At 43.8% G+C, this 25,249-nt stretch overlaps 1 protein-coding gene across 1 annotated transcript in view; it reads left to right on the top strand.

Moving 5' to 3' along the window:
- Positions 1 to 7,362: 7,362 nt before the first annotated feature.
- The window catches only part of LASP1 (LIM and SH3 protein 1), a 478,327-nt gene continuing 460,440 nt past the window's right edge, over positions 7,363 to 25,249 (top strand). The window contains exon 1 of the mRNA XM_069237475.1: positions 7,363 to 7,687. Coding sequence (XP_069093576.1) covers positions 7,619 to 7,687 — 69 coding nt within the window. The 5' untranslated portion in view covers positions 7,363 to 7,618. The remainder of the gene's footprint in view (positions 7,688 to 25,249) is intronic.

Here is a 25,249-nt window from a genome sequence, read left to right as displayed (position 1 = left end):
CAGGCTCGAGAACCCAGACTTTCTGCCCTGGCTGAAACTGAACCATAGCAGCCTTTTGGTCATACCACATCTTCTGAAGCTGTTGGCTGGCCTCAAGGTTTCTACTTGCCTTTACCATGTACTCTGCCATCCTGGAACGTAGGCCTAGTACATAGTCCACTATATCTTGATTAGGCTCATGAAGAGGTCTCTCCCAGCCTTCGTTCACAAGAGCTAGTGGTCCCCTGACAGGATGGCCAAAAAGAAGTTCAAAGGGGGAAAACCCTACTCCCTCCTGAGGCACCTCTCTGTAGGTGAAAAGCAGACATGGCAAGAGGACATCCCATCTCCTTTTGAGCTTTGCAGGGAGCCCCATGATCATGCCCTTCAATGTCTTGTTGAATTTCTCAACAAGACCATTGGTTTGTGGATGGTATAGTGTAGTGAATTTGTAAGTCATCCCACACTCATTCCACATGTGTTTTAGGTAAGCTGACATGAAGTTAGTACCTCTGTCAGAAACCACCTCCTTAGGAAATCTCACTCTGGTAAAATACCAATGAATGCTTTGGCTACTGCAGGGGCAGTAGTGGACCTAAGGGGAATTGATTCAGGTTACCTAGTAGCATTATCCACTACTACTAGGATATACTGATTCCCTGAGGCTGTGGTAGGTTCAAGTGGACGCACTATATCCACTCCCACTCTTTCAAAGGGGACCCCCACCACTGGAAGTGGAAAGAGGGGGGCCTCTGGATGGCCACCTGTCTTACCTCTGGCTTGACAGGTGGCACAGGAGGCACAAAACTCCTTCACTTTCTGGGACTTATTGGGCAAATAGAAATGGTTGACTAACCTCTCCCATGTCTTGGTTTGTCCCAAATGCCCAGCAAGGGGAATGTCATGGGCTAAAGTCAGAAGGAATTCCCTAAACTCCTGAGGCACTACCATTCTCCTAGTGGCACCAGGTTTGGGATCTCTTGTCTCAGTGTAAAGGAGTCCATCTTCCCAATAGACCCTGTGTGTTCCACTGACATTTCCTTTCTCTTGGTCAGCAGCTTGCTGCCTAGGCCTTCAAGAGAGGGACACGTTTCTTGTCCCTTGCACAGCTGTTCCCTTGAGGGTCCCCCTGGGCCCAAGAGCTCAACCTGTTAAGGTTCTAACTCTATAGGCTCAGCTCCCTCAGGGGATAGAACTTCTTCCTGAGAAGAGAGGTTCTGTTTCTTTTTCTGTGCTGAAGCAGGTTTCCCAGTCTTATTTCCTTTTCTCTTGGAGGGGTGGGTCATTATTCCAGACTCCAACACCTCTTTTTCACCCTGAGCTTTGCACAGTGCCCTAGTCTTGACACACACCAGTTCAGGGATATCCAGCATGGCTGCATGGGTTTTGAGTTCTACCTCAGCCCATGCTGAGGACTCCAGGTCATTTCCAAGCAGAAATTCAACTGGTATAGCAGAAGAGACTACCACCTGTTTAAGGCCAGTGACCCCTCCCCATTCTAAAGTTACCATAGCTATGGGATGTACTTTAGTCTGACTGTCAGCATTGGTGACTGGATAATTTTGTCCAGTCAGGTATTGTCCTGGGGAAACCAGTTTGTCTGTCACCATAGTGACACTGGCACCTGTATCCCTCAGGGCCTCTACTCTAGTCCCATTGATAAAGAGCTGCTGCCTTGTTTTTTGCATGTTAGGCGGCCAAGAAGCTAGTGTGGCTAAGTCCACCCCACCCTCAGAGACTAATGTAGCTTCAGTGTGAACCCTGATTTGCTCTGGGCACACTGTTGATCCCACCTGGAGACTGGCTATTCCAGTGCTAACTGGAGTAGTAGTTGAAGTGGAACCTTTCTTGGGACAGGCCTTGTCTCTAGTTTGATGTCCATGCTGACTACAGCTGCGACACCGGGCCTTTTTGGGATCAAAGATTTTACCCTTGTACCCAAACGAGGTTGTGAAGAGGCTTTGGACCCACCCTCCTGTGCAGGTTTTTAGGGTCCTCTAGAAGACTCTTTACTTTTTCCCTTGGATGTCTCAACCCTCTTCCCCTGGGGAGGCTTTGTGACCCCTTTCTTTTGGTCACCCCCTGTGGAAGTCTTAGTCACCCTTGTCTTGACCCAGTGGTCTGTCTTCTTTCCCAATTCTTGGGGAGAAATTGGACCTAGGTCTACCAGATGCTGATGTAGTTTATCATTGAAACAATTACTTAAAAGGTGTTCCTTCATAAACAAATTATACAGCCCTTCATAATCATTTACACCACTGCCATTAATCCAACCATCTAGTGTTTTGACTGAGAAGTCAACAACATCAACCCAGGTCTGGCTCGATGATTTTTTAGCCCCCCTAAACCTAATCCTGCACTCCTCAGTTGAGAAGCCAAAGCCCTCAATCAGGGTAGCCTTCATGAGGTCATAGGATTCTGCATCTTTTCCAAAGAGTGTGAGGAGTCTATCCCTACACTTCCCAGTGAACATTTCCCAAAGGAGAGCACCCCAGTGAGATCTGTTTACTTTTCTGGTTGCACAAGCCCTCTCAAAAGCTGTGAACCATTTGGTGTTGTCATCACCATCTTCATATTTTATTACAATCCCTTAGGGGATTTTTAGCATGTCAATATTCTCTCTGGCCCTATTTAAGTTGCTGCCACCATTGATGGGAGCTAAACCCATCTCCTGTCTTTCCCTTTGTATGGCTAGGAGCTGTCTCTCCAAAGCCAGTCTTTTGGCCATCCTGGCTAACAGGAGGTCATCTTCATTGAGGCTGCCCTAAATGCTTCCAGAGCTGGACTCCCCTGTGGGAGAAGCAGCATCTCTGACTATCACTTGTGGAGTCAGGTTTTGATGAACCCTGGTCTCCCTAACTAGGACAGGAGGGGGGAAATTGTCCTCCAGGTCACTAGTTTCCCCCTCTGGGAGGTTGTCTTCAGAGGGGTGGTCTCTAGCAAGCTCTGCCAAAAGCTCCTGGAGCTGTATTTTGGTAGGGTTTGATCCAGTTTTTATATTTTTTAATCTTACAGAGAGTCCTTAACTCTGACATCCTTACATGCAGGTAAGGGGTGAGGTTGAGTTCCACCACCATCTCTTCTGTGTTAGACATTATTTCTCTAAAAGTTGGGATACTTTTTAGGAATTTAAAACTATCTCTAGAACTTAATCCAAACTTTTACAAAACGTTTAAACTCTAAAAGAAATGCTAATAGGGACTTACACAAGGCCCTAGCAGGACTTTTAAAAATTTAGAAAAATAGCTCAAATTGCAAAAATCTGTTTCTAATTACAATTTTTGGAATTTAGTCGTATGATCAGGTATTGGCTGAGTAGTCCAGCAAATGCAAAGTCTTAGACCCCACCGCTGATCCACCAATGTAGGAAGTTGGCTCTGTATATACTATTTTAAAGTAAGAAATAGTGTGCCCCTTAGAGGTAAGATAGTGGCAAAAGTAGATAAATCTATGCTCTATTTTGTGGTAGTTTGGTCAAGCAGTAGGCTTATCAGAGGGAAGTGTTAAGCATTTGTACACACAGGCAATAAATGAGGAACACACACTCAAAGACTTACTCCAGGCCAATAGGTTTTACATTGAAAAATATATTTTCTTAGTTTATTTTAAGAACCACAGGTTCAAGATTTACAATTAATACTTTAAATGTAAGGTACTTCACTTAGATAGTTTAGGAACTTTGAATGAAAACAATATAATGTACAGTCTTTGTAAAAATGGCAATAAGCTATTTTCAAAGTGGACACAGTGCAAAAATCAACAGTTCCTGGGGGAGGTAAGTAAAGATTAGTTTTGAAGGTAAGTAAAACATTTACAAGTCTCAAGTTTGGGGCCTAGGCAGCCCACCGTTGGGGGTTCAAGGCAACCTCAAAGTTAACACACCAGCAGCTCAGGGCCAGTCAGGTGCAGAGGTCATAGAGGTGCCCAAAACACATAGGCGCCTATGGGGAACAGGGGTGCTCCGGTTCCAGTCTGCCAGCAGGTAAGTACTTGCGTCCTCGGGGGGAAAACCAGGGGGGTTTTGTAGAGCACCGGGGGGGACATGGGAAGGCACACAAAGTACACCCTCAGCGGCACAGGGCTGGCCGGGTGCAGTGAGCAAAGCAGGCGTTGGGTTTTAGGTTGAAAACAATGGAGAGACCCGGGGGTCACTCTAGCGTTGCAGGCAGGCATAGGGGGGGCTGTTCGGGACAGCCACCACCTAGGCTAGGCAGAGGGTCGCCTGGGGTCGCTCTTGCACTGAAGTTCGGTTCCTTCAGGTCCTGGGGGCTGCGGGTGCAATGTTGGTTCCAGGCGTCTGGTCCCTTGTTACAGACAGTCGCGGTAAGGGGGAGCCTCTGGATTCTCTCTGCAGGCATTGCTGTGGGGGTCCAGGGGGGTCGTCCCTGGTTACTCACGGGCTTGCAGTCGCCGGGGAGTCCTCCCTGAGGTGTTGGTTTTCTGCAGGTCGAGTCGGGGGCGTTGGGTGCAGAGTGTGAAGTCTCACGCTTCCGGCGGGAACATGAAGTCTTTGGAAGTTGCTTCTTTGTTGCAAAGAAGTTGCAGGTTTTGAACAGGGCTGGTGTTCACAGGAGTTTCTTGGTCCAGTAGTCCAGGGCAGTCCTCTGAGGCTTCAGAGGTCGCTGGTCCCTGTCGGATGCGTCGCTGGAGCAGGTTTTCGAAGTTGGAGACAGGCCGGTAGGGCTGGGGCCAAATCAGTTGTCGTCTTCCTCCTTCTCTGCAGGCTTGTAGGTCAGCAGTCCTTCTTCTTTCTTCAGGTTGCAGGAATCTGATTTCCTGGGATTTGGGGAGCCCCTAAATACTGAATCTTGGGGTGTGTTTAGGTCTGGGAGGGCAGTATTCAATGGCTACTGTCCTTGAGGGTGGCTACACCCTCTTTGTGCCTCCTCCCTGTGGGGAGGGGGGCACATCCCTAATCCCCGTCAACACGTGTTTCATCCGGGGAGTGCCCCTGGATTTCTTCAGCACCTCCTAAAATAGTATTCCCATAAATAACATATCAGTATTCAACATATATATACTATTTTAATATGTCTCATGTTCTTCCACATATTTGTGGAAGAACATGAGACATATTAAAATATTTACACTTTCTCCATCTATTTTCAGTTTTACGTATAGATATATTGAAATTTTCAATAAAGAACGGGTTTCCAAGGCATTGGATAAGAGAGCATTACCTAACTTAAAGGTATATATTATATATTTTCATCTGGATGCACGTCTTGGTCCGAATTTAAATTGATATATGGGGTTTATTTCAGATATATAGCACCTTTGTGGTGGATAACCTGACTCTTATGAGCATGCTCTACACGTGGGACACTAATTTTAATTTTATTTTAATTTAATTTCTCTTATTTGAATTTATTTTGTTTTACTCTATTTCACATTAATAAGAGTGTTACACAAATGGACATTACAAACTGTTATGGACGAATAACTTGCACGGTTCCCAGTATATGACATGGTTATATCGGTACACTATTAATAATGAGACTAAGAATGTAATATATATGTTGAATACTGATATGTTATTTATGGGAATACTATTTTAGGAGGTCCTGAAGAAATCCAGGGGCACTCCCCGGATGAAACATGTGTTGACGGACAAGCAAGTTGAAGGTGTTGGCTAACAGACTGTGTCCGTCTGAAACTGTTCTGTATTGTTATCGAAAGCTCCAATATTATACCTGTGAATTCATAAGTGGACAGTTCTTCAGAACATGCTTATTCTGGATTAATTTTAATAATGGTTCTTTAATAAACTTTGCCCAGGAAGAAAACCAGCCTTTTTGTGTTTAATTTGAGTGTAACACTCCTCTTATTGACTTCTTATTTCCTTCTTCATTTCTTTTTTTGCTTTTTCTTTCATTTTTCATTCCTCCTTCTCATTTTCATTCCTTCTTTCCATTCATTCTTCCATTCCTTTTTCTTTCACACTTCCATTTCACCTTTTTATTATTTCTTGACTTTTTTCTTTCCTGCTTTTTCTTACCTTCCTTCTTGTGTTTTCTCTTTCATTCTTTTTTCTCTTTCCTTCCATCTTTTTCTTTGTTTTATTTCTTCTTTCTTAGTTTCATTCCTTCTTTTGTTATTGCTTTCTGCCTTTCCACTCGTCTTTCTTCTTCCTTTATCTTTGTTTCTTTCTCTCCTGCTTTCATTCCTTTTTTGCTTTCTTCCCTTCTTTCCGTCCTTTGTTCTGTCTTTCTATCCTTCTTTCGAGCCTTCTTTCTCATTTGTTTGTACCGTTTCTTGCCTTCCTTCTTTTTTGTCTTCCTTCTTTGTCTCTTTCCTTTTTTCTGTTTTCTTCCTTATTTACTTCCTTTTTTCTCAAATGCAGTAGGCTGATAGCCAATTGCACAACTATTGGCCTTTTTAGGCCAGACATTTTACTAAATTCACATGACATACTTATAGGGGTTTTCAGACATACTTCATCCGAGTGTCTGTGGTTGTGGCATTCACATGTATCTCCAACCCACTGGAGCAAGCATCCAGGGGCAACCTGTCAGGCCATTTTAACCATCTACTTCACTATGAGTTACGACATCTTTAGTCAAGCTCTTTTTTTTAGACTGACAAACCCCCTGGCAGTTTCCCAAACAATAAAGTTTTGCAAAACTCATGGCAAAACAATCGAAGAACCGGCAATAGGCTGGTGGTTGATGCTAAACCTATTGGCTTTGGTAATGCTTATTTAGATTCCCCGCCTTTGGAACTGGGGAAGGAGGTTCAAGTCCCGGGTCGGTTTAACATCACATGATTCTGGGGAAACCACATAATCTCCCTATGCCTAAAAAAATACGAAAACAAATGAACGTGTCCTCGTGTGTTGTACCTGGTGCTCGTGTAGAGCGCTCCAATATCTTCGTGTGCCTTCGCACTATATAAAACTGACAAAAAATCTATTTAACTGTCCGAATGTTACGGCCATATTCGACTTGGGTTGAAAACAGGCGGTTGATCGGAAAGAAACTGAAGAATATAATGCGTCCTCTAGTGACCCTCACAATCATTGCCGCCATCATGAAGTGGTGTCTGCCATTTACAAAGTAGTGCAGAGATGTTGCGTTAGGTCGAGATCGAACAAGCAAATATTCCTCCAGCTTGGGTTACTAATCTTTCAGAAAATTATTCGTTCTACAATTAGTTAAAGTTAAGCGTTCGTCTTATAAAATATGTAACAAGAACTATGTAGAAATTAAAAATAAGTTGCAGCTTAACGTAATGTCGTAAGAAATATATACGCAGATGCCGAATATAAGTAATTGTTTTAATTTATATTTTCTGTTTACCTTGTGGGCATTTTTGTTTTGGTCTTCCGTGATAACTGTTGGAGAATACGTAGTTTAGTACGTTTTTAGTTTCCATCTACGTGTCCGGTTCGGGAGCGCGCCTGTCACTTCCTCATGTGGAGTGCGCGCAGAGGCTCGCGCACCCTCTCACTCCTCAGCCCCTCCCTCACCTTCCTGTTGGGTGCGCGCGTGAGGGGGCTGTGGCGGTTGGCAGCAGAGGGAAGGGCAGGCGGTGGCAGGAAGCGGCGCGCGCTCCGTGTTGTGTGCGTGAGGAGAAGGCGGCAGCGGCGCGAGCCCCGTGTGCGAAGAGCGGTCTTGAGGAGCGAGGGAGAGACCCCACCATGAACCCCAGCTGTGCGCGCTGCGGCAAGATCGTCTACCCCACCGAGAAGGTCAACTGCCTGGACAAGGTAAGGCTCCCGAAAGAGTGGGGGGAAATGAGAGAATGCTTCACAAGCAAGCAACGATCGTTTCCCACCTCAGTTATAGAATGGCAGATTCATGCCCACCGTGGTACAAAAGGGATTTTACTTTGGGCCACCCTAGGAGAAAAGCGAATTCCCGTTAGCATCTCGGAACCGCTTACAAGCCCCTGGCGAACGGTGTAGAATGCCCCTATACAAATCATTGGTGGGAGGAGGCCCACGTCACCGGGGAGACGTGCAACCCCAGAGCGTGCTCTTGAAGTGCTGCACTCTCCTTTGGGGGAAATGACACCTCAGGGATACCTATTTAAGGAGAGGACATCCCATGCATGCTTCTTTGGGAGCGTACCTCCGATGGCACATCTGGAGTGAGTGGGCACGCTGTACTCTCCCGAGGTCACCGTCACTCCCACCTCTGCGAAAGAAGCGCCATACACGCACCGTACAGCACCACCGGGCCAGGGCTCCCACTAGAATGCAGCTAGGGTGAGGCTGTACCCGTAAAGAACCTTGTAGAATCCTGTACATCCTCGGTGCTTGGGGGGAGCTCTCCAGGCACACCCCTGCAAGGATGGTAGAGCACTCTCGCCATATAACGGAGGCCACGAAGCATCGGGACACACCTGTGGGAGGAGCCCAGGAAGAGTGTTTCCGGCAGTGCTTTAAATGAGCAGGTACTGTCAGATACCGAGCACCTGCACTTTCCGGCACAGCTACAATACGTTTAACGAGTGTCGGCACTTCTCAGGCGCCAACAGGTACCTGCACTTTATAATTTCCATTCAATGCAGTGCTTGCAGGTACAGAGTACATGCACCTTTTTATTTTGAAAGGACGAGTACCTGCACTTCTCAGGGGCATGCATGCACTACCTGCACTTCAATATTTTGATTTGAAGCGCTAGTTTCCGAGGACATGTTTCCCCATTTGTCTGCCTCTCGACAGTTCCTTAGTCACAATATCCAGCTCCACTCACCCCGTTTTGACTTATTTCTCTGCAGCAGGATGTTTGCACACCTATCAGTAGCGAGCTGCCCTACTTCCTGGACAGTGTTCATCATGAGACCCGCCAGCAATACCATGAACAACATTATTTGTGTCTACATCCACTCTGACATGGCTTGCTGCATGCTCTGGCAACAGAAGTATATACCCTGTAAGCCACGGACTTCGAAAATCGGAATGATCGTGGTTGCTTGGATAAGGCTGGAAACGTTGAAGAAATGTTGATGGTTCCCTGTGATGAAAGTTTACAATAATAAAATACTGAGGCTTCATAGATGCAAAAGTTTCTGAAGAGGGGGATCTGCAAAACAAGACTACTACTCTACAGCTACCGGCTTCTGCGTCTAACGTAGTTTTTCTTTTGCATCGCATGTGAGCACCACTTTTCTTTTGTAAAGCGGTGATTGTTTGTTTTATTGCATGTAGCCTTACAAAGTGATTCAATTCTTTATAGCCTTACCCCCACAAAACGTCAATTTCCCTCCCATTTTAGTCAACAGGTTTTGCAGTCATGGTCATTAGTATTTTGTGTATCTTTATTTGTTTTTGTTGGCCAAAGAAGTGAACGCTATTTTAACATATATATTAAACTTGGGTAGATGGAGTTACTTACATGACGTAAAGTTGTTATTGCAAGATTTGCCTTTCATTTGGCTACCCTCACCCCCAAAAAATACCTCGTCATATTTATTTCAAACGTCCTTTTGTACAAAATAGAAAGGTATTGTGGTAGCTTATAAAATAAATAGTAACAACATGCAACAAACTCATGTAAAGTATTATTTAACGTTAGATATCAATTTGTTAGAAAACACACAGAATAATATTTCGTACATTGGAAATTTCTTATTGGATCTAGATTTGTAGGCCAGCATTAAATCTTAATCCAGAGTCATATTTAATGTGGAGTTAAATATGTGAACGATACAGCTGCAGCTGACTAAGTATACTAAATCAGTTGATGTTTGAGTCTGGGTGTCTAAAAGTTCATTTTCTAATTAAAGTGCTTTATCCATGATGGGGATCGTGCCTGTTGAAAGTCCAGCCTTTTACCCGTTGTTTCAGTTTGGCACATTCTCTGGATTCGTTCTAAGATCAAGTTGCCCTTTTGTCTTTGAGTTCAGAAAAGGCAAGCATCTGTCTGTATTGCTTGGCATAATTAATGTATGTGGTGACTCATAAAATAGTTTTGCATTAACCAATCACTCTTGTTCAGTGTGGTGATGCCATTTTGGCATTGCACTTTCCTGCTTTCTTATGTATCCTGTGGTGTGAAGATTTACTTTGCCTTGTTGTCCTTGCTGGTTTGTGTTTGTACAAGCTTAGTAATTATTTCCCTTTTCTCTTTAACTGATTCTTTGTTATTATGATCCTGGCAGTTTTGTGGGATGAAAAGATTGGCCCTTGAAACGTAATATTACCTAAGTTGATCTTCAAGGCGGTATCAACACCAGACTTGGATGAGAGACTGAGTCATTAGTCAGCAGGACCCTTTTTTTTCGCCGACACTGCTGCTTCACTTCTTTCTATCGTTTGTTGTTGCCCAACAGTAAAGATATGATGATTTAAACTCCCCCCTCTGTATTGATGCATGGTTCATGTCCTGCAATCAATACAAACACATCTTATATACAGTAATAATAATTTAATCCTGAGATGGAACATATCTACAGTATTACACGGATGGCTCCTGTGGCTCAGTGATCTCTTAGGCTAGTGCGATGTAAACCGGAGTCATTTCTAGTTTTGCCTTGACTAATCTCACTTTGAATAACATCTATCACGAGTAATTAACTGTTAAGTCTCTGCACCTAGTCTACATTGCTTAGATATTTGAATACCTAGTATTGACTCCTTTCCAGTCAGATGTATTTAATTCATAATACCTCTCATGGCAGATGCTACCGTACCCCATTGCACTTTCCTACTCATATTTAGCACCCTTATGCTCCTGCCTCTGCATTTTGCCTCTTTGGCACCTCTTCCTTTTCTTCATGGTCTTAAACCATCACCTTTCCTCCTCTTTTACCACTTCTGTTAGAATTTTGTTCCTAGATCTTTGACTGTTCCTCTGTTGCTGCATTGTTATTTCTGTGATGTTCCAGCGGTGGAGCTTTCTGCTTTTCCACGTGGTTTACTAGCACTCATGCAGCTTGCCTTGTTTGCCCTTTGCTGTCTCACACTGTCACTGCTGTCCCTCGAGCTCATTGTCCATGATCCTGTGAGTTCTGCTTTAGCCAGTAGGAAATAAAAGTCCCATCATTTACCACCGTAGTGTCCAAGAACCTCTGTGGTGATTATATTTCTGATTAACTTAAACATAAAACCATTTTTAAAATAACGCGTTTACTGTTCATTATCACATTCCTTTCTGTTAAATTAAACTTAGATTTGAGGTCTCTCGTTTTCTTTGTTTCTTGCAATTAAAGGTTGTTTTACTCGAGGCACTGACCCAGCGTCTGGGTTTGGTTTCCTAGTTGAGTGAACACTGAAGAAAATTGGCATGTTTTTAAAGTTTTCCATGCTGTAGCAGGGACCTCTATGTGGCTGGTCTTCTCTTGTACCACACCCAGAAGGTCCATGTGCAGCTGATCCTGAATGGAACACTTTTTTCGCCTAAAAAATATTCAAGATTTTGAAGTTGTGTTCCTTATGATTTGTTTGAATATTTGAGGGAAGCTGCAAATGCAGAATGCACGGGAAGCTTTGCTTGTTGCTAAAGAGGAATTTGTGGTGTGTGACTCCCACTCTTTCGTCAGTGCAATTGTGCCAACATTTCACATGACTTCTGTTGTGCGTTAAGTTCATTATGATCACTATCAATTGCATCTATTTTTGTGTTATCTGTGGGCTGCCCCAAGCTCCGCATATCACACAATTTTAGGGCGCTATAAAAACTACTTCCAAATGTGCATGTGGTTTGACAGCTTCACAGCTGCTCTGCGGAAACGATTTTAACTTGTTGCCTCCAGGCACAAATATAAATGGGTAGCTCTGCTTAATCGATTGGACTGAGGTCACTCCATCCTTTTTCTTTAGAATGCTAAAGATCTCATTTTATCCATTGTCCTAACCTGTTGAATATGGGAATCTGGTGCAAGCACCAGGTCCCCTCCATAGTCTCTTTTGCCTGTTCCTCAGAATATCCATTCCCTGTCCCAGCTCTTCTTATAAATCATGTCATTGTTTATATGGTGCACTTAAATCATAAATGTAAGCTGCTGCATCCATTCCACTCCGATGAAGACTGTGAAGTGGTAAGTTTTCTCCTGTTATTCCATTCTGATGCCATATGGCATTGGAGGAAAGTAAAAACACCCCTTTAGTGTCACCCGCAAGAGGATTTTTGCTTGTGCGAGGATCACCTCCAAACTGGATTCTCTGACAGACACTAAAGCCTTCATAACCGGACATAACAATCCACCAACTATCCCTAATTTAGCTCACACTGGTTCAGATTGTAAGGTCCACCCACAGAGTGCCGTTAGGTTTTCCCCTGCATACTACCATTTGGCTTTCTTTAGGGGCCTTATCCAGGACGCTGAAACTCAGCATACCCTTCGTAAAATATTAACCCAAACACACCTCTCTGAGGCACTGTTCTCCCATTACTTGACTTTCTTTTTTTGATTCTAGGGGTTTAAAGTGGCAGGCCTCAAGAGGTTGTATGCCCACAGGACCTGAATTCACTCTAAATGGGGGACTTGTTTTTTAATAATTAAAATGAAAAATTAGGACCTACTCTTCCCCGTTAAATAACACAGTGGATCACTAACCTCCTATCTTCAGTAGGTTGGTGGTTAGATATACCTACATTTGGAGAACAACCAGAAAGCTTTGATCTACCTTGGAAAGGGAAAAAAAGAGGATACACAAGGTGGATAGGAGATGTGGCACATTGGAAGTCTTTATTGAACAGGTCTTAGTTACCCAGCTGAAGACTTAGCTTCCCTTGGGCATCTGTTTGAAAGGTGGTGTTTCTGTGAAAATTAATCTAGATTCTCAAAGGGATTTAGAGGGATTTGCTCCAAGACGCTTTGCGGTCTGTCATTCATTTGAGGGAAAAGCCAGTAACCTCATAACTTCTCCCCCGCCAAATTTTGTTTTGTATGCCATTTATACTGGCTTCTGAAAGAACCGAACAATATGTAGACCTCATAAGAGCAACAAATTGTAGGTGTGCGAGCCAGTGTTGAAGACAGAGCAAATCAGCAGAATATCATATCTTTTAGAGTTTAATTGAAAAGAGTAAAGAATGCCCTTAAAGGTTGCTCAGCTGCAAATTATTCCTTAATTTGTGACAATATGCTGACAACATGCAGCAGTTCTGTGATTAGCTGTCAGAGTATGTCGGAGCATACTCTTGTTTCAGTGTTTGCAACATAGTGAGCTTTGACTTGATACATTATGAGCTGAAGAAGCTCCTCATAGATCGAAACGGTTTGCAAGGCCATTTTATGATGGTGATTAATAAACTGTGGCAGAATCTGCAACTTCACTATGTCTTGCATCTATAATAAGTTTTCCAAATTGTTCAGTCAATTGTAAATCATTCTTCATGGTAAAAAGGAACATTTTCCCCCTTGAACACAGTTCTCAACAACATATTTTATGGAATCCTACTTCCCCTGGAAAAAAAAATCTATTTTTATACATGAAGATGTTATTTTGTTATATCCTCAATGCATTTCCTTTTACTGGCAGTGTTTCATCAGGAAGAGCTGTAGTTCTTATAAACAATTCTGAGTAAATCCTCCACCTTGGAATAACTGCATATAAAATAACATACACGTTAAATGAAACGTACATACAAGTTAAAGTAATCAGTGAGATGCACTATTTTATTTTGTGAAACCTCTGTTGATTAATGCAATCAATGCAGATATCCATGTGTGTATGTAACGGAGAGCCACATATTGAATTTTGGTTGGTGTAGTGATTGCCAGTAACTTGGGTGTTCTTAGTGTGACAAGGTCCCAGCTTGTGACGGTAAGTGCTGTAAATATGTACATTATTTTAAACTTGCTTTACACACAGTATGAGAGGCTGCTGCAAAGTACTCAGAAGATTTAGGTTTAAGATTAAAAAAAAAGTGCTTCCAAACTACAGATCTGATTAATTAACCACCCTACCCCGTGTTTAATGCTGGCACAGTGCCATTTCAGGTAGGAGTAGAGGTGGGTGTAAGGTGGGTAAAATTGCCATTCCACTGTCACTCTCTGGTTTCTTTAAATACGGCGAGACGATGGAACAAAAAGGAAAATGAGTGCTGCTTCTGGGTGACGTCACAGCAGTAGTTGACTACTTTGGTTAACCACTATTGTGATGTCACTGCAGTGAATAGTCAGATTTCTGTCCGGTTATTCACACAGTAAGAACTTCTTATGGAAACCAAATAGAGAAAATATGTCTACTACCTTTTTGCAGTCCAGTTTTCCTCATTTTTGTTGGAATTTAAAGCAGCAGGCCTTTTGATAAAAAATTGAAAATTGAACAATGGAGGAGTGTGGAAAGCACCTGTCCAAGGTAGCTGAGGTACCTCTCTTGCTTTTATCCTCACCATATAAGCCTGATTACGAGCTTGGCGGGCGGGATACTCCGTCACAAACTGACCCATATCCCGTCCGCCGTATTACACCTTCCGTTACAACATATGGAACTTGTAAGATGACGGGCGGATATCAGTCACGTTAGTGACCAAGTATCCCATCCGTCACGGTCGTAATCAGGCCCATAGTTGGGCTTTACTGAAACTACAACTACGTGGGGCTCACCAATGAAACGTGCAAGTGGGAGTTTTGTGTCTGCCCCCAAACGTGAGGCCAAGGGTTCCACAAAGCCCTATGTGCAAGGCATCTGAAGGCAACTGGCCAAGGATTAGGTGAGGGTAAATATGAAATAATGAAAATAATGAGTGCAATTGAAGCCGTTCCAGGGCATGCGCAGCCAGTAAGAAACTTGCCTCCCACAGTTCATGAAAGATCTGTAGTTTATCATTAAGTTTACATATCTCTCTTCCAAATTCTGCCATGTCCTACATATTTCCAGCCACACTTTGAAGGTCGAGGTGACTTTCGTCAGCCAGTGACGAAGGATCCCCCACCTTAGCGACTCCTAGTGCTGTCGCAAGGCGTCTGTTTGTGCGAGGTAAGGGTATGTAATCTGAGGTGTTGCTTGCGTATTTTAACAGAATGATCTGTCTGCTTAGATTTGAAGCTTAAATGCACATAATGCATTAACGTTGCAGCTGAAGACGATGTTACCCTGCCTCCGCTGTTCCCTATGTTTAAAAGTCACCCCTTTACTGTGGTTTTCAGAACTGAGCTGATTGTTTAAAAATTGATTAGCGGCTTGATAGCTATCCGGATAATGCTTTGTTTCATATCCACCCAATGTTGATTTACATTTCTTATAAAAAGAGCTGCCCATTGCAGTGCAGTCTACGTGGGTAAAATAATGCTCTGTTGTAGTGACTGGTAGTCTGCACTTCACATTCCGGCTGAGATGTGTATCTGCCTGGGCTGTGCGATACCTGCATCACTATGCCCATATATATTTTTGTCTTGCCCTCCTGTCACTCGTTAACAGCTGGTTTGAAATTGCCCAGAGTTGTAGGCAAAACCAGGAAAATCCCAAGCCCAGTCTCCACTTATGCATAACTTTTTTTTATTTTATTTATTTTTGTATTTATTTATTGAATATTATATGAACATACAATTAAATCAACAGTAGACCAGCCCAATGAACAAAAAAAAACATTCCCAATATAACAAAGTTCCAGTCTACATATAGGACCCCAATCCTTGACGCCGAAGCACCCAAGGGATGCTGACCGATGCACATCATCAAAAAGTTCCAAAGCAACCAAAGGAGCCCTACCATAGCAATGTAGACTTAAATACCAAAAACCCAGGAGCGTTAGACAAGCAACTTGTCATTCATAGGGCTAGGAACTAACACAAAACCAACAGAGAGAGAGAAGAGAGGGAAGGGGCTGGCAGAAGGTAGGGTGCAGTGGTGTGCAAAGTCCAAGCTGCTACATATTACGAGCACAGTAGAATGCGCCAGAGATCAGAGCCACTTGACGTATGGTACACACAGAATGCATGCACATCTGCACTATAAAGATTCCAGAAAAGTACGCAGTGGGGCCCATATGTCCCGAGGCTGAGACCCCTCCGAAGCCAGCTCCCAAAAAATCATCAATTGCTCTTGGCAATAAGAAGGGTCGGACAACCAATCCGATCCCTGAGGAGCCCAGCCCCAACACATAGCAACCCTACACTTAGCCGTCATGAGAAGCAGTCCCACCAGCCTCCTATAGGTCTGTCGCACCTCATCCACACAACCAAGCAGCACCAATCGAGGTGACCGGGGAAGTGCCAAACCAGTCATCCCCTCCATCATATGAATGACCTCCGTCCAAAAAGCGTGAACCTCAGCACACACCTATGCGAGGTGGAGGAATCCTGCATCAGGGGCGTGACACCGCTCACAACCCACATCTGCGCGAAGACCCATAGAACAGAGGCCTCATGGGGTGTAGTAGAGGCGATGCAGGAACTTGAAGTGAATCAGACGCAACCTATAATTGGGGGACAGAGCTCGCATATGTGCACAACATCTCCGCCACTCCTCCTCCGATATAGTCACACCAAGATCTGCCTCCCAACGAGTCCTAGCTAACCCCACAACACCACTGCGCTAATCTTGCATACAATTGTACAATTTAGTAATGAGCCCTCTCGGCTACTGAGCGCGACACAGCACCTCCAAAGCCTGGCACACCAATAGAGTATCAGAAGAACCAGAGAAGCGAGCACGATGCATAACTGTCTTTTAACGGTTAGAGCTATGCTTTTGTTTCGCTTGATTAACTTTTAATTTGGTAGTTTGACTAAAGCAAATACCTCCGTACAAAGATAGGCTGTTCACAGCTGGCTTAGAGCATCCTTAGCATACGGGAAACCATTCTCGTCAGTTGAGGCATTCATAGTGGGTGTTTCAGTGCGTTCTAGCACTTGACATGAATTTCGTGTTAGGTGTTTCCTTCTAATGGTGAAGAACGGGCTGGTACAAGCAATGCGTTACTTGATTGCCGGACAGAAACTGCTGCATGTAAGCCAGAGATCTGCAGTGAGTACAGCCATAGAATCAAAAAGTGTATTTGGTTCATATTATTATCGGTACTTCTGTCGAGGAACAATCTGACTTGTTTGTGACCACATCTTTGAGGAAAAGTAGTGATTGTCATTAATGATGGGAGGGATGGCGGGAGATGGGTATTGTACTTGGGCAATCGTTAGAAACCTGATGAGGCTTTAATCGTATCTCAAAAATGTGCTCCTGTATTTTTGCCTAAAAGGTAGTGAGTGGAGGCTTCCTTCGGATACAATAGTTTTTTATAGGCTTTGGTCCCCATGTCAGACTGGGACCAAAAACGGGTCCGGCACCACAATATGTGTTCCCCATTAGCAAACCAGGCAACTAAAAAAGTGGGCCACATATGCAAATAAGCCCTTGGAGACTGCATGTGCTTGTTTCTTGCTGACAAGTTCATGGTAATATCGAGGAAATCAGCCGTAAAAACCGGCCACTTAGTCATAATACAGACCCACAAACTGCAAAAAAGCAGCCCATACACTGATCTGTCAGACCCAGCCCATCGAGCACTGTCTAATTGCCCTGTAGGCCAGTCCGACCCTGGCTATAGCCCCACGTTTTGAAGTTGATCCTGTCACCCAGCTGGTGATGGTCGTTCAGAGGTCCGGTGCTGCTGTACTTTTGGTGCCCTCCGTCCACACGAGGAGGTAGACATCAGGGACAAAAAAATGTCATTACTCCGATTGAAAATTTAAACCTTATGATTGCGGAAGTCGTCTTCAAAATCTAAGAAGGTAAAAGAGAAAGCAGGCGAAAGACAAATCCTTATCAGGCTCGTTTTGTATAAGGTCTTGTCGAGCGCCAACAATTTTAAAACTGTCTTATTTCATCAGAGCAAAGTCACTGGTTGCAGTCTAAAGAAACAGATCCCTTCCAGGCACTTGTATGTCAGCCGCATGGGGTACTCTAGATAGTGCAGTTTTACCTACATGCATCTTCTAGGAAAGTTACAGCTTTTAGTTTAGGTTCTTTGGCACATCATGTTCGTTTGGAGCATGACATACTGGCCTGCTTACGAAAGAAGAACCTGCATCTGAAGTCTGCGTCATGTCAAGCCACCATAGATCTGCTTTTCAGGCCTGAGTCTTCTGAGTCACCATGGGCACTAGACTGAAGAAGCACACAGACCCCTCTCTATTGGAAGTCACGAGTGATTGTTTGTCCTCAGATAACCACCCAAATACTGACTAACAATTGTACCTTTGAATCTCCCCTCCTAGAACCGTCCCTGGGCCTTGTAAAGGAGATTGTACCAGCTGCACCCATAGCTGCTGTCAGTGTGGCCTTGGTGCCCCGCGAATGACCTCATGATGTGATGTTTACGAGCCCCTGTCCATGCCCCACCCTCTCACCCTCAAACCATGTTTACTACAGTTCTTGTGATGGTGAACTACTTATACTATAAGATGTTTGCACTAAGGACATAAAATAGGTTATCCATGGCAGGGAAAATATATATCGTAACACAAGCTCTATTGGTTCTTAGTTTCCACCTTTCTTTTTTACTTATGTTTGCTTTTTATGGTAGCAAACATAAGTATCTTGTATATTTTTCCTTATTTTTTTCTTTAATTCTCTATTGTTTGGCTGACTGTTAAGTGCTTTTATCCCTTAAAAGGAACTGAGTCACTGAACCATCTATTGTATTCTCTTCGGTAATCGTTTTGATAAGCTGTTCCTGGTATCAATCTTCTAGCCTGCTAATACCTTGATCTCTTGACCACTGATGCCACTTTTGAGGTTGGTAGGCAAAGCGTTCGCTCTAATACCTCAGCAATAGGGCATGGGTGAACATGGGCAAGTCTGGCTTTGGAGTTGCTAGGTATTTCCTATTTGCTTTCTAGATCTAGAAAATTGTTGATTCCTTACCCACAAAGAGTTTGAGTTTGCCTCGTGTTCTGGGGAAAACCAACACACCAAATTGCACTTAGCCCTGGGTTAAATCTATTTTATGTCATCATAATGTGCTTTAATTCGGCAGTCTCGGATTCTGCATCGTTCCTGAGATGACACCATTAAACTACTTGCGCAATTTCGCATCAGTTCGTGGCAAAATTATAGCGTAGGAGCACAAAATAGCACGAACAACCATACTGCGAGCAGCTGTTGTTCGTGGCACTTGTCTTTTGTGCTTTTTATTTTTTTTAAGCAGCACAACATGCATCCTCGCTCCAGAGTGATGGAAGGATGCAGTTCATGCTAAAATATTGTGTAAATGATGGATTCACATTTTGTGAAATTAGTAGTTTCTCCAGAATTCTACATAATTACGTGATATGAAATTGCACAAATTTTGCACACCCCTGAACGTTTGGTTTACCGCATTTCAACTTCAAAATCAATAAGCCCATGCCCAAAAAACAGAACTACGGGGGCTGCACTGGATTTTGAACCTCATTTTTGTGCACTATGAAGTCAGTCATAAACTTGAAGGGAGTGAGTGAGTCCTTCACAGGAACTGGCTCTGAAATGGTGGCGCTCAGTTCCTCTGCGGCAAGGCGAGTGTGGTTACTTAGCAACGCTGAAAATAGCCCAATTCCTTTACAAAGAACAGTACTATTTACTGAGCATACGCTATGGATGAAATCTACTTTGCCCGGTATGTTACATTAATTATTACGTTATCATTATTGCTAAGCAACGTCCCCCACCCTCCTTTTAAGAGTTCGAGCCCCAAGGATTACTGAATAGATACCACTTTTTTTCTTGAACAGATACTTTCTAATTCTAGAGCTCAGATGACCCTTTCTCCGCTGGGAGCCACCTCTTTAACTCCCCCTCTGCATACCTAGTGCAACATTACCCGGACCACTGGAATTATGCAGGAGGGGAACACCAAATTATGCAGCAGAATTGACTAAAGAATGTGACGAGAAGTCAAATTAAGGAGCATATTTTTTGATAGTTTTAATTCATTAATTGGTCATTTTTACACGTCAAGTACTGCCTGGGCAAGAATTTCACTTCATTAGTGTCAGGTTAACAACTAAATATAGAAATAAGCAAACAAAAGATGACCATTTAACCTTTGCAAGGGGCCTTCTTACTGTGTGCAAACACGTCTCTGCTTTTTAGTAACTTTTGATCCGTTTGAGCTAGAAGCAAATGATGGATTATGTGGCAAATGCGATAAATACTTAATTGTGAAAAATGCTGCAGCTGCCGAATCACATTATTCTAGCGTTTCTGCTTATCACTTAAATGTAAGGGTGGTGTTTGGCCTCCACAGACTCAGAACCACCTTCCCGCCTCTTGTTCCAGTTGTCTAACCTCTGTGGACGAGAGCGGGTTATTGGGCATCATTTCTCTGCTTTCCCTCGAATTCTAGAAGTAGTGTCCATTCACTGCAAACTTGGGTACCCTTTTTACTTTGCAGCCCTGTAGCTAGGCATTTAAGCGCAGGTTAGGAGTGTTTCTACCTTTTTAGATGTGTTATGTGTCTCCCTTAGAAGTAGAGGATACCCTTTCCGTTCTGTTCTTCTCAAGCTAGAGGTTATCCGCTACCTCCTTCCTGTGTTCTGAAGGGGTGGTCTCACCCAACCCTAAACTGCAAGGCCCAATCGGAGGTGCCTTCCACACCATAGAGCTTTAGTCAGTCTGCTGCAGATTGTGATACTCTCACTCCCGCTTTCAAAGTGTAATTGCGATCCTAGTGCAGACTGACAAATGCCCTTGACTCTCCCAGGGTTTAGAGCTGCTTGTACCCGGCATTCTGAAAGCACCACTTAAGTCCTCTTTCTCCCTTCTAGTTTCGCAGTTTTGAAACTACACTCACCATCAAGGGGAGGTACAGACTAAGAATTATCCATGCCATATGCAATCACTTAAAAAATCTAATTACAAAAGCTTGGATTATCTGAAGAGGTAGTCCATGTGCCACAAAGAGCCCCCTTCTGCTACTTGTGCCTTGATTGTCAGGTTAGGTATGTAGATTATTTGTAAATTAATATTGGAATGCCACTGCTTTTGGTGAACCAGCATGTCTGAACAAGCATTGGCAAAGCCGGTCTTGCCTATGAGAGCTATCTTTTTTACTATGGCACCCTGCTGAGTGTTTGTAAAAGTTATGTGAGCCGCTTATCATGGTGTGATCAGGAGTTACTATTATATGGCGCATAAAAGGCATATTATGCTGGAATATGCTTGTTTGTGAGGTCTGGTATACGTGATGATTACAGTGTATCACATTGATGAGAGATTTGTTATGCCCTGAGGAAGTTCACAGATGGCGAATGAAACGCGTTGGCTGTCTTCTTCTTTGTTGAAAATAAAGCATTATTGGAAAGATATATTGGATGATTCGAATTTGATTTAAATAATTAAATAAAAAATCTTGTCGGTGCCTGGCTGAAATTATATCATAAACTCTATTGAGATACAAATCTGTTCGTAGCAGCTCGCCCTCATAGCCGTTCCCAACATCGTGAAAAGCACAGCACTACCTTGCAGCTCGGACATGGAACACACTACCTCTCAGACTCTGGCAGACAGCATCATTCACGCAGTTCAGAAAGGACCTCAAGACCTGGCTCTTCCATTGAGCAGCACACCCACAAACAGCGCCTTAAGACCCTCTAGGGTGCTTAGAGCTTTAGAAATGACTGATTGATTGACTTTGGCAGTGTTTTGGAGCCGTTTCTGTACAGCAGTGCAGATGCTTTGCACTGTGACTAAAATGAAGTTGAAAAAGCACCATGACACATTTTTATTTAAAAAAAAAAAAAAATACTGTAGAAGTGCTGAATGCATCATAGTCTTTTTTTTTTATTTTTTTTTTATTTTTTTATTATTATTATTATTATTATTATTATTTTTTTGCCATGCTGCAGATGACGGCGATGCAGCAGGAACACAAAGGCAATAGTCTTGAAGGTGAGACCTATTGGCTTTGCCAATGCTTGTTGGGTCCCAGCACAACACCCCTGTGATTCAGAGCAAATCAGTTAATCTCCTCATGCATTGGGGAAAAAAGTAATCTGACAAAAAATCCGATCACATAAAGAAAACAGTTCTGTCCATATCTTAGTGAATATACATTTGGAAGCAGACAACATCTGTAATTATAATAAAAAACATCCATTTCAAAGGAAGCAAGCATTTGCAGTGTAGTGGGTCTCGCGTTCGCTCGAGTTAGAGGTATTAGCATTGTAAATTTCTAACTACTTTTCTTGCCACATAAATGGAAAATAGAAAGTAAAACAGTTGTCATAAGCAAGTCAATTCAAAGCGCCACAGCCGGCATGAGCACAAGAGTTATTGGACCCGCATGAATGTCTAGAAAGGATTGCAGCTGGGATGATAGGCAAACCGGAGGAGGGGCCATCACACGCTGTAATAGGAGGAAGCATGACGTAGTGTGATGGCCAACAAAAATGTTCACTTAGTGAAATCGCCTGTGGGCGGGTGCTCTGCAAACAAAGGAGGCACATTTCACAAAATGAAGAATTTAAAACCAGCACAACAAAAAACGAATAGCAAGTGTGGACATGGTTAAAAGCCCACAGAGAGATTACAACAGGCCAGAGCGCTTGCATGCTTGACCCTAAAAAGGCCTTCTTTGAAGTGTCTGTGGCACAGTAAAACTTAGCTGCAAATGGTAAAAGGTTCAACAAGGGCAAAAGGAAAGAAGAAAAAATAAAAGTAGTACCTGAATCACAGTGAAACTAGGAGAATGACTGCAAACAAACTGAAGAAATCAGTACTTGCTCCAGTCGAAAGAGGGTAAAGGGAAGCCATGATATGCTGGCCAAGTAGACAGTAGCAAATAAGAATCACAATGGAACCAAGAAAGAGGTGGGCTGCAAGGCCCTTGTATGCAATCTCTCACTAGCAAGAGAGCTCTGTCGCAGACGAGAACTAACGAATAGAAGTGACATTCAAGTCAACAGGGCAGGCTTCAAGCCTCTTGTTGTATCCAATATGTCCCGCAAGCGAGAGCATGTACAGTGCACGTGCTTTCATAGGTGAGACCCAAAAAAACAGCATATTTGTGTTTTGGTGGCAGAGTTAATATTATTATGTTCTTGCAATTGTGTACGGGTTGATTGGTGTTATTGATTTGCAGGCAGCTTTATATTGATTCTCTGCAATCGGAGTTTTCAAGAATGTCTTGTGCAGAAATGCTATGTTGAAGTTCTTAAAACTCGCAATCGCGTTTTTCCCCCTGATTGCCTTCGGTCTGTGAAGCACAGATGCTTCTGGCCCAGCTGGGGCTGTGATTGGCAGCGTTTGTCTGCTATTGGAAAAAGACGCCCTTTGGCTGAATTTGAACTTTTCATTTGCCTAGTTTGTTGCTGATTGTCTGGCCTGCTTTGGAAGAATTAATTGCTGTTTATTCCATCCACCCCTCTCCCTTGTCTGGTTCCCTCGCTGACTAATGCTCTTGCTGGTGACTGTCTTATCCGGCAGACTTCGTTTGAGTAAGTCGATGACTGTTACACTGATGGAAATATCCTATTCAGAGTGTATTTTTGGAGCATTCGTCCCCCTCAGTGTCTTGCCGTTTCCCCCACCTTATTTGACCCCTGTTCTCTATAGTTTATTCTTTAAATAATCGCTGGGTTTTCTGCTTCTAATGACGATATAAACTCTGAGAAGTAAACCTCTTTGATGAAAAAATTGCGACATTTAAAACCGTTTTGAGAGCAACTACTCTTAACACGAATCTCGATTGAAGAGTGCCATTGTAAGGCTGTACATAACAGGGGGTCCGAGCCCTTCGTGATTCCACAGCTCTGACTTCTGTTTCCACTGGTGGACCTAAATGTATTTCCTCATACGTCTCTTTAGTGTAGGGGTCTCTAAACCTTTCTGTAATAAGAACTACTTATATTTACTGAAAATCATATTGAGCTGCTGATATTATTACTGTTGTAATAGTGACCACATGAGACAGGATTGTGTTAGTAGCCACCCCATTCAAGGTTACTAGCCATGATCACCTCAGTGCATCAAGAAGGTCAGGTAGTAATATTGTAAACAAGCACTGGCAAAGCCAGTAGGTCTTGCCCATTCAACAGCTGTTGACTGTGCCTGTGTTTTAGTCATGTTGTGCACCAGAGTGACTGCTGTTAAGCATGGCTGAAAGTTAGTGGTGTAGAGACTAGTGGCATGTCGTGGAGTGGCATATGCAAGGTGTCGTAGTGCACTGCCATTAGACAATATATTATCAATTGCAGTTGCCATTACATTTGTACAAGCATACAGTTTTTCTGATAAAACTATACAGCAGACAAATAATGTGTGAAAATCTGCACCGCCTGGTGTATTGATGTGTTTCTATCAAATAAAAATATTTTTCTGATGGATACAACTACCTGTGGATTCCTCACCTAATGAATTCTCCCATGGCGCCAGCATTCAACGGAAATCTTCTTCCTAGTCTCTGCACGTCGACGAGGACGTCACTCTAGCCCACGCGACGCCGTCTGACGTCATACAGGCAATAAGAGGTCCTCGACGACGTGCCGACGTCAGTTCCCTTTTTTCCGTGCATTCGAAACGGTTATCTTCGAGGGAGCAACTGTTACTTTTCTGGTTACAGTGTATTTTTGCTGCGTAGTCTTTCGCTGTGGTAATAATGTCGCAGAGAAAGTCTGGATTCAAGCCTTGTCGTGAGTGTGGAGGCAAGATGTCAGTGACTGATCCTCATTCCGACTGCCTTTGGTGTTTGAGCTCCGACCACGACGTCTCGACTTGTGATTCATGCCAGCACATGAATCCAAAGGCCCTCAAGGAACGTGAGGCGAAGCTGTTTATGGCGAAATCGAAAAAAGAAAAGCATCACAAGAAGTCTTCTTCGCCAAGACATCGGCGTCATCGAGACTCCCGGCGCCGTAGAGAATCTCGGCGTCATTCAAGCAAGGAGACTCGTTCCAGGTCTTCGGATCGGCGCCGAAGGACATGGGAGATCAGTCCCACGGTTACGCCGCATTCTTCGACGCCGTTGCCCTCCCCGGCGTCTCCGACTTCACCTGGACAGGCGTCGGTGATTGAGGTATTGGAGCCTCAGGTGTTATCTCCGGCGTCGCAGACGTCGAGGCCGGCGTCGCCTCCGAGACAGGCACCCCAGTATCCGGCTTTTCCCACCCCTGGAGCCGATAGTTCCGCATTCTTGAATGCGATGTATGCCATCTTCCAACAGATGGCTCCAGGGGGTGCTCCGGCTGGGCCTTTGGCCTTTTCTTTGGGTGATCCTGCGCCTCTTCGGCCGGCACCCTTTATTCCCTTTCTCCCTTTTGGGAACGTGGGCTCGGTGTCGGCGCCGGTGGCCGCTCCGGTGGCTTCAGAGGGATTGGCCCCGGGGATTTCCATCCCGTCGACGTTGGGATTTCGGCCTGTGACTCCGGTGGGTCCATCCGCTTCGACTGCTCTTTCGTC

This window comes from Pleurodeles waltl, chromosome 6, assembly GCF_031143425.1.
Source record: "Pleurodeles waltl isolate 20211129_DDA chromosome 6, aPleWal1.hap1.20221129, whole genome shotgun sequence".
NCBI classification, from domain to species: domain Eukaryota; kingdom Metazoa; phylum Chordata; class Amphibia; order Caudata; family Salamandridae; genus Pleurodeles; species Pleurodeles waltl.
Note: the sequence above shows the minus strand (reverse complement) of the source record. Positions and strands in the feature narration are given on the sequence as shown.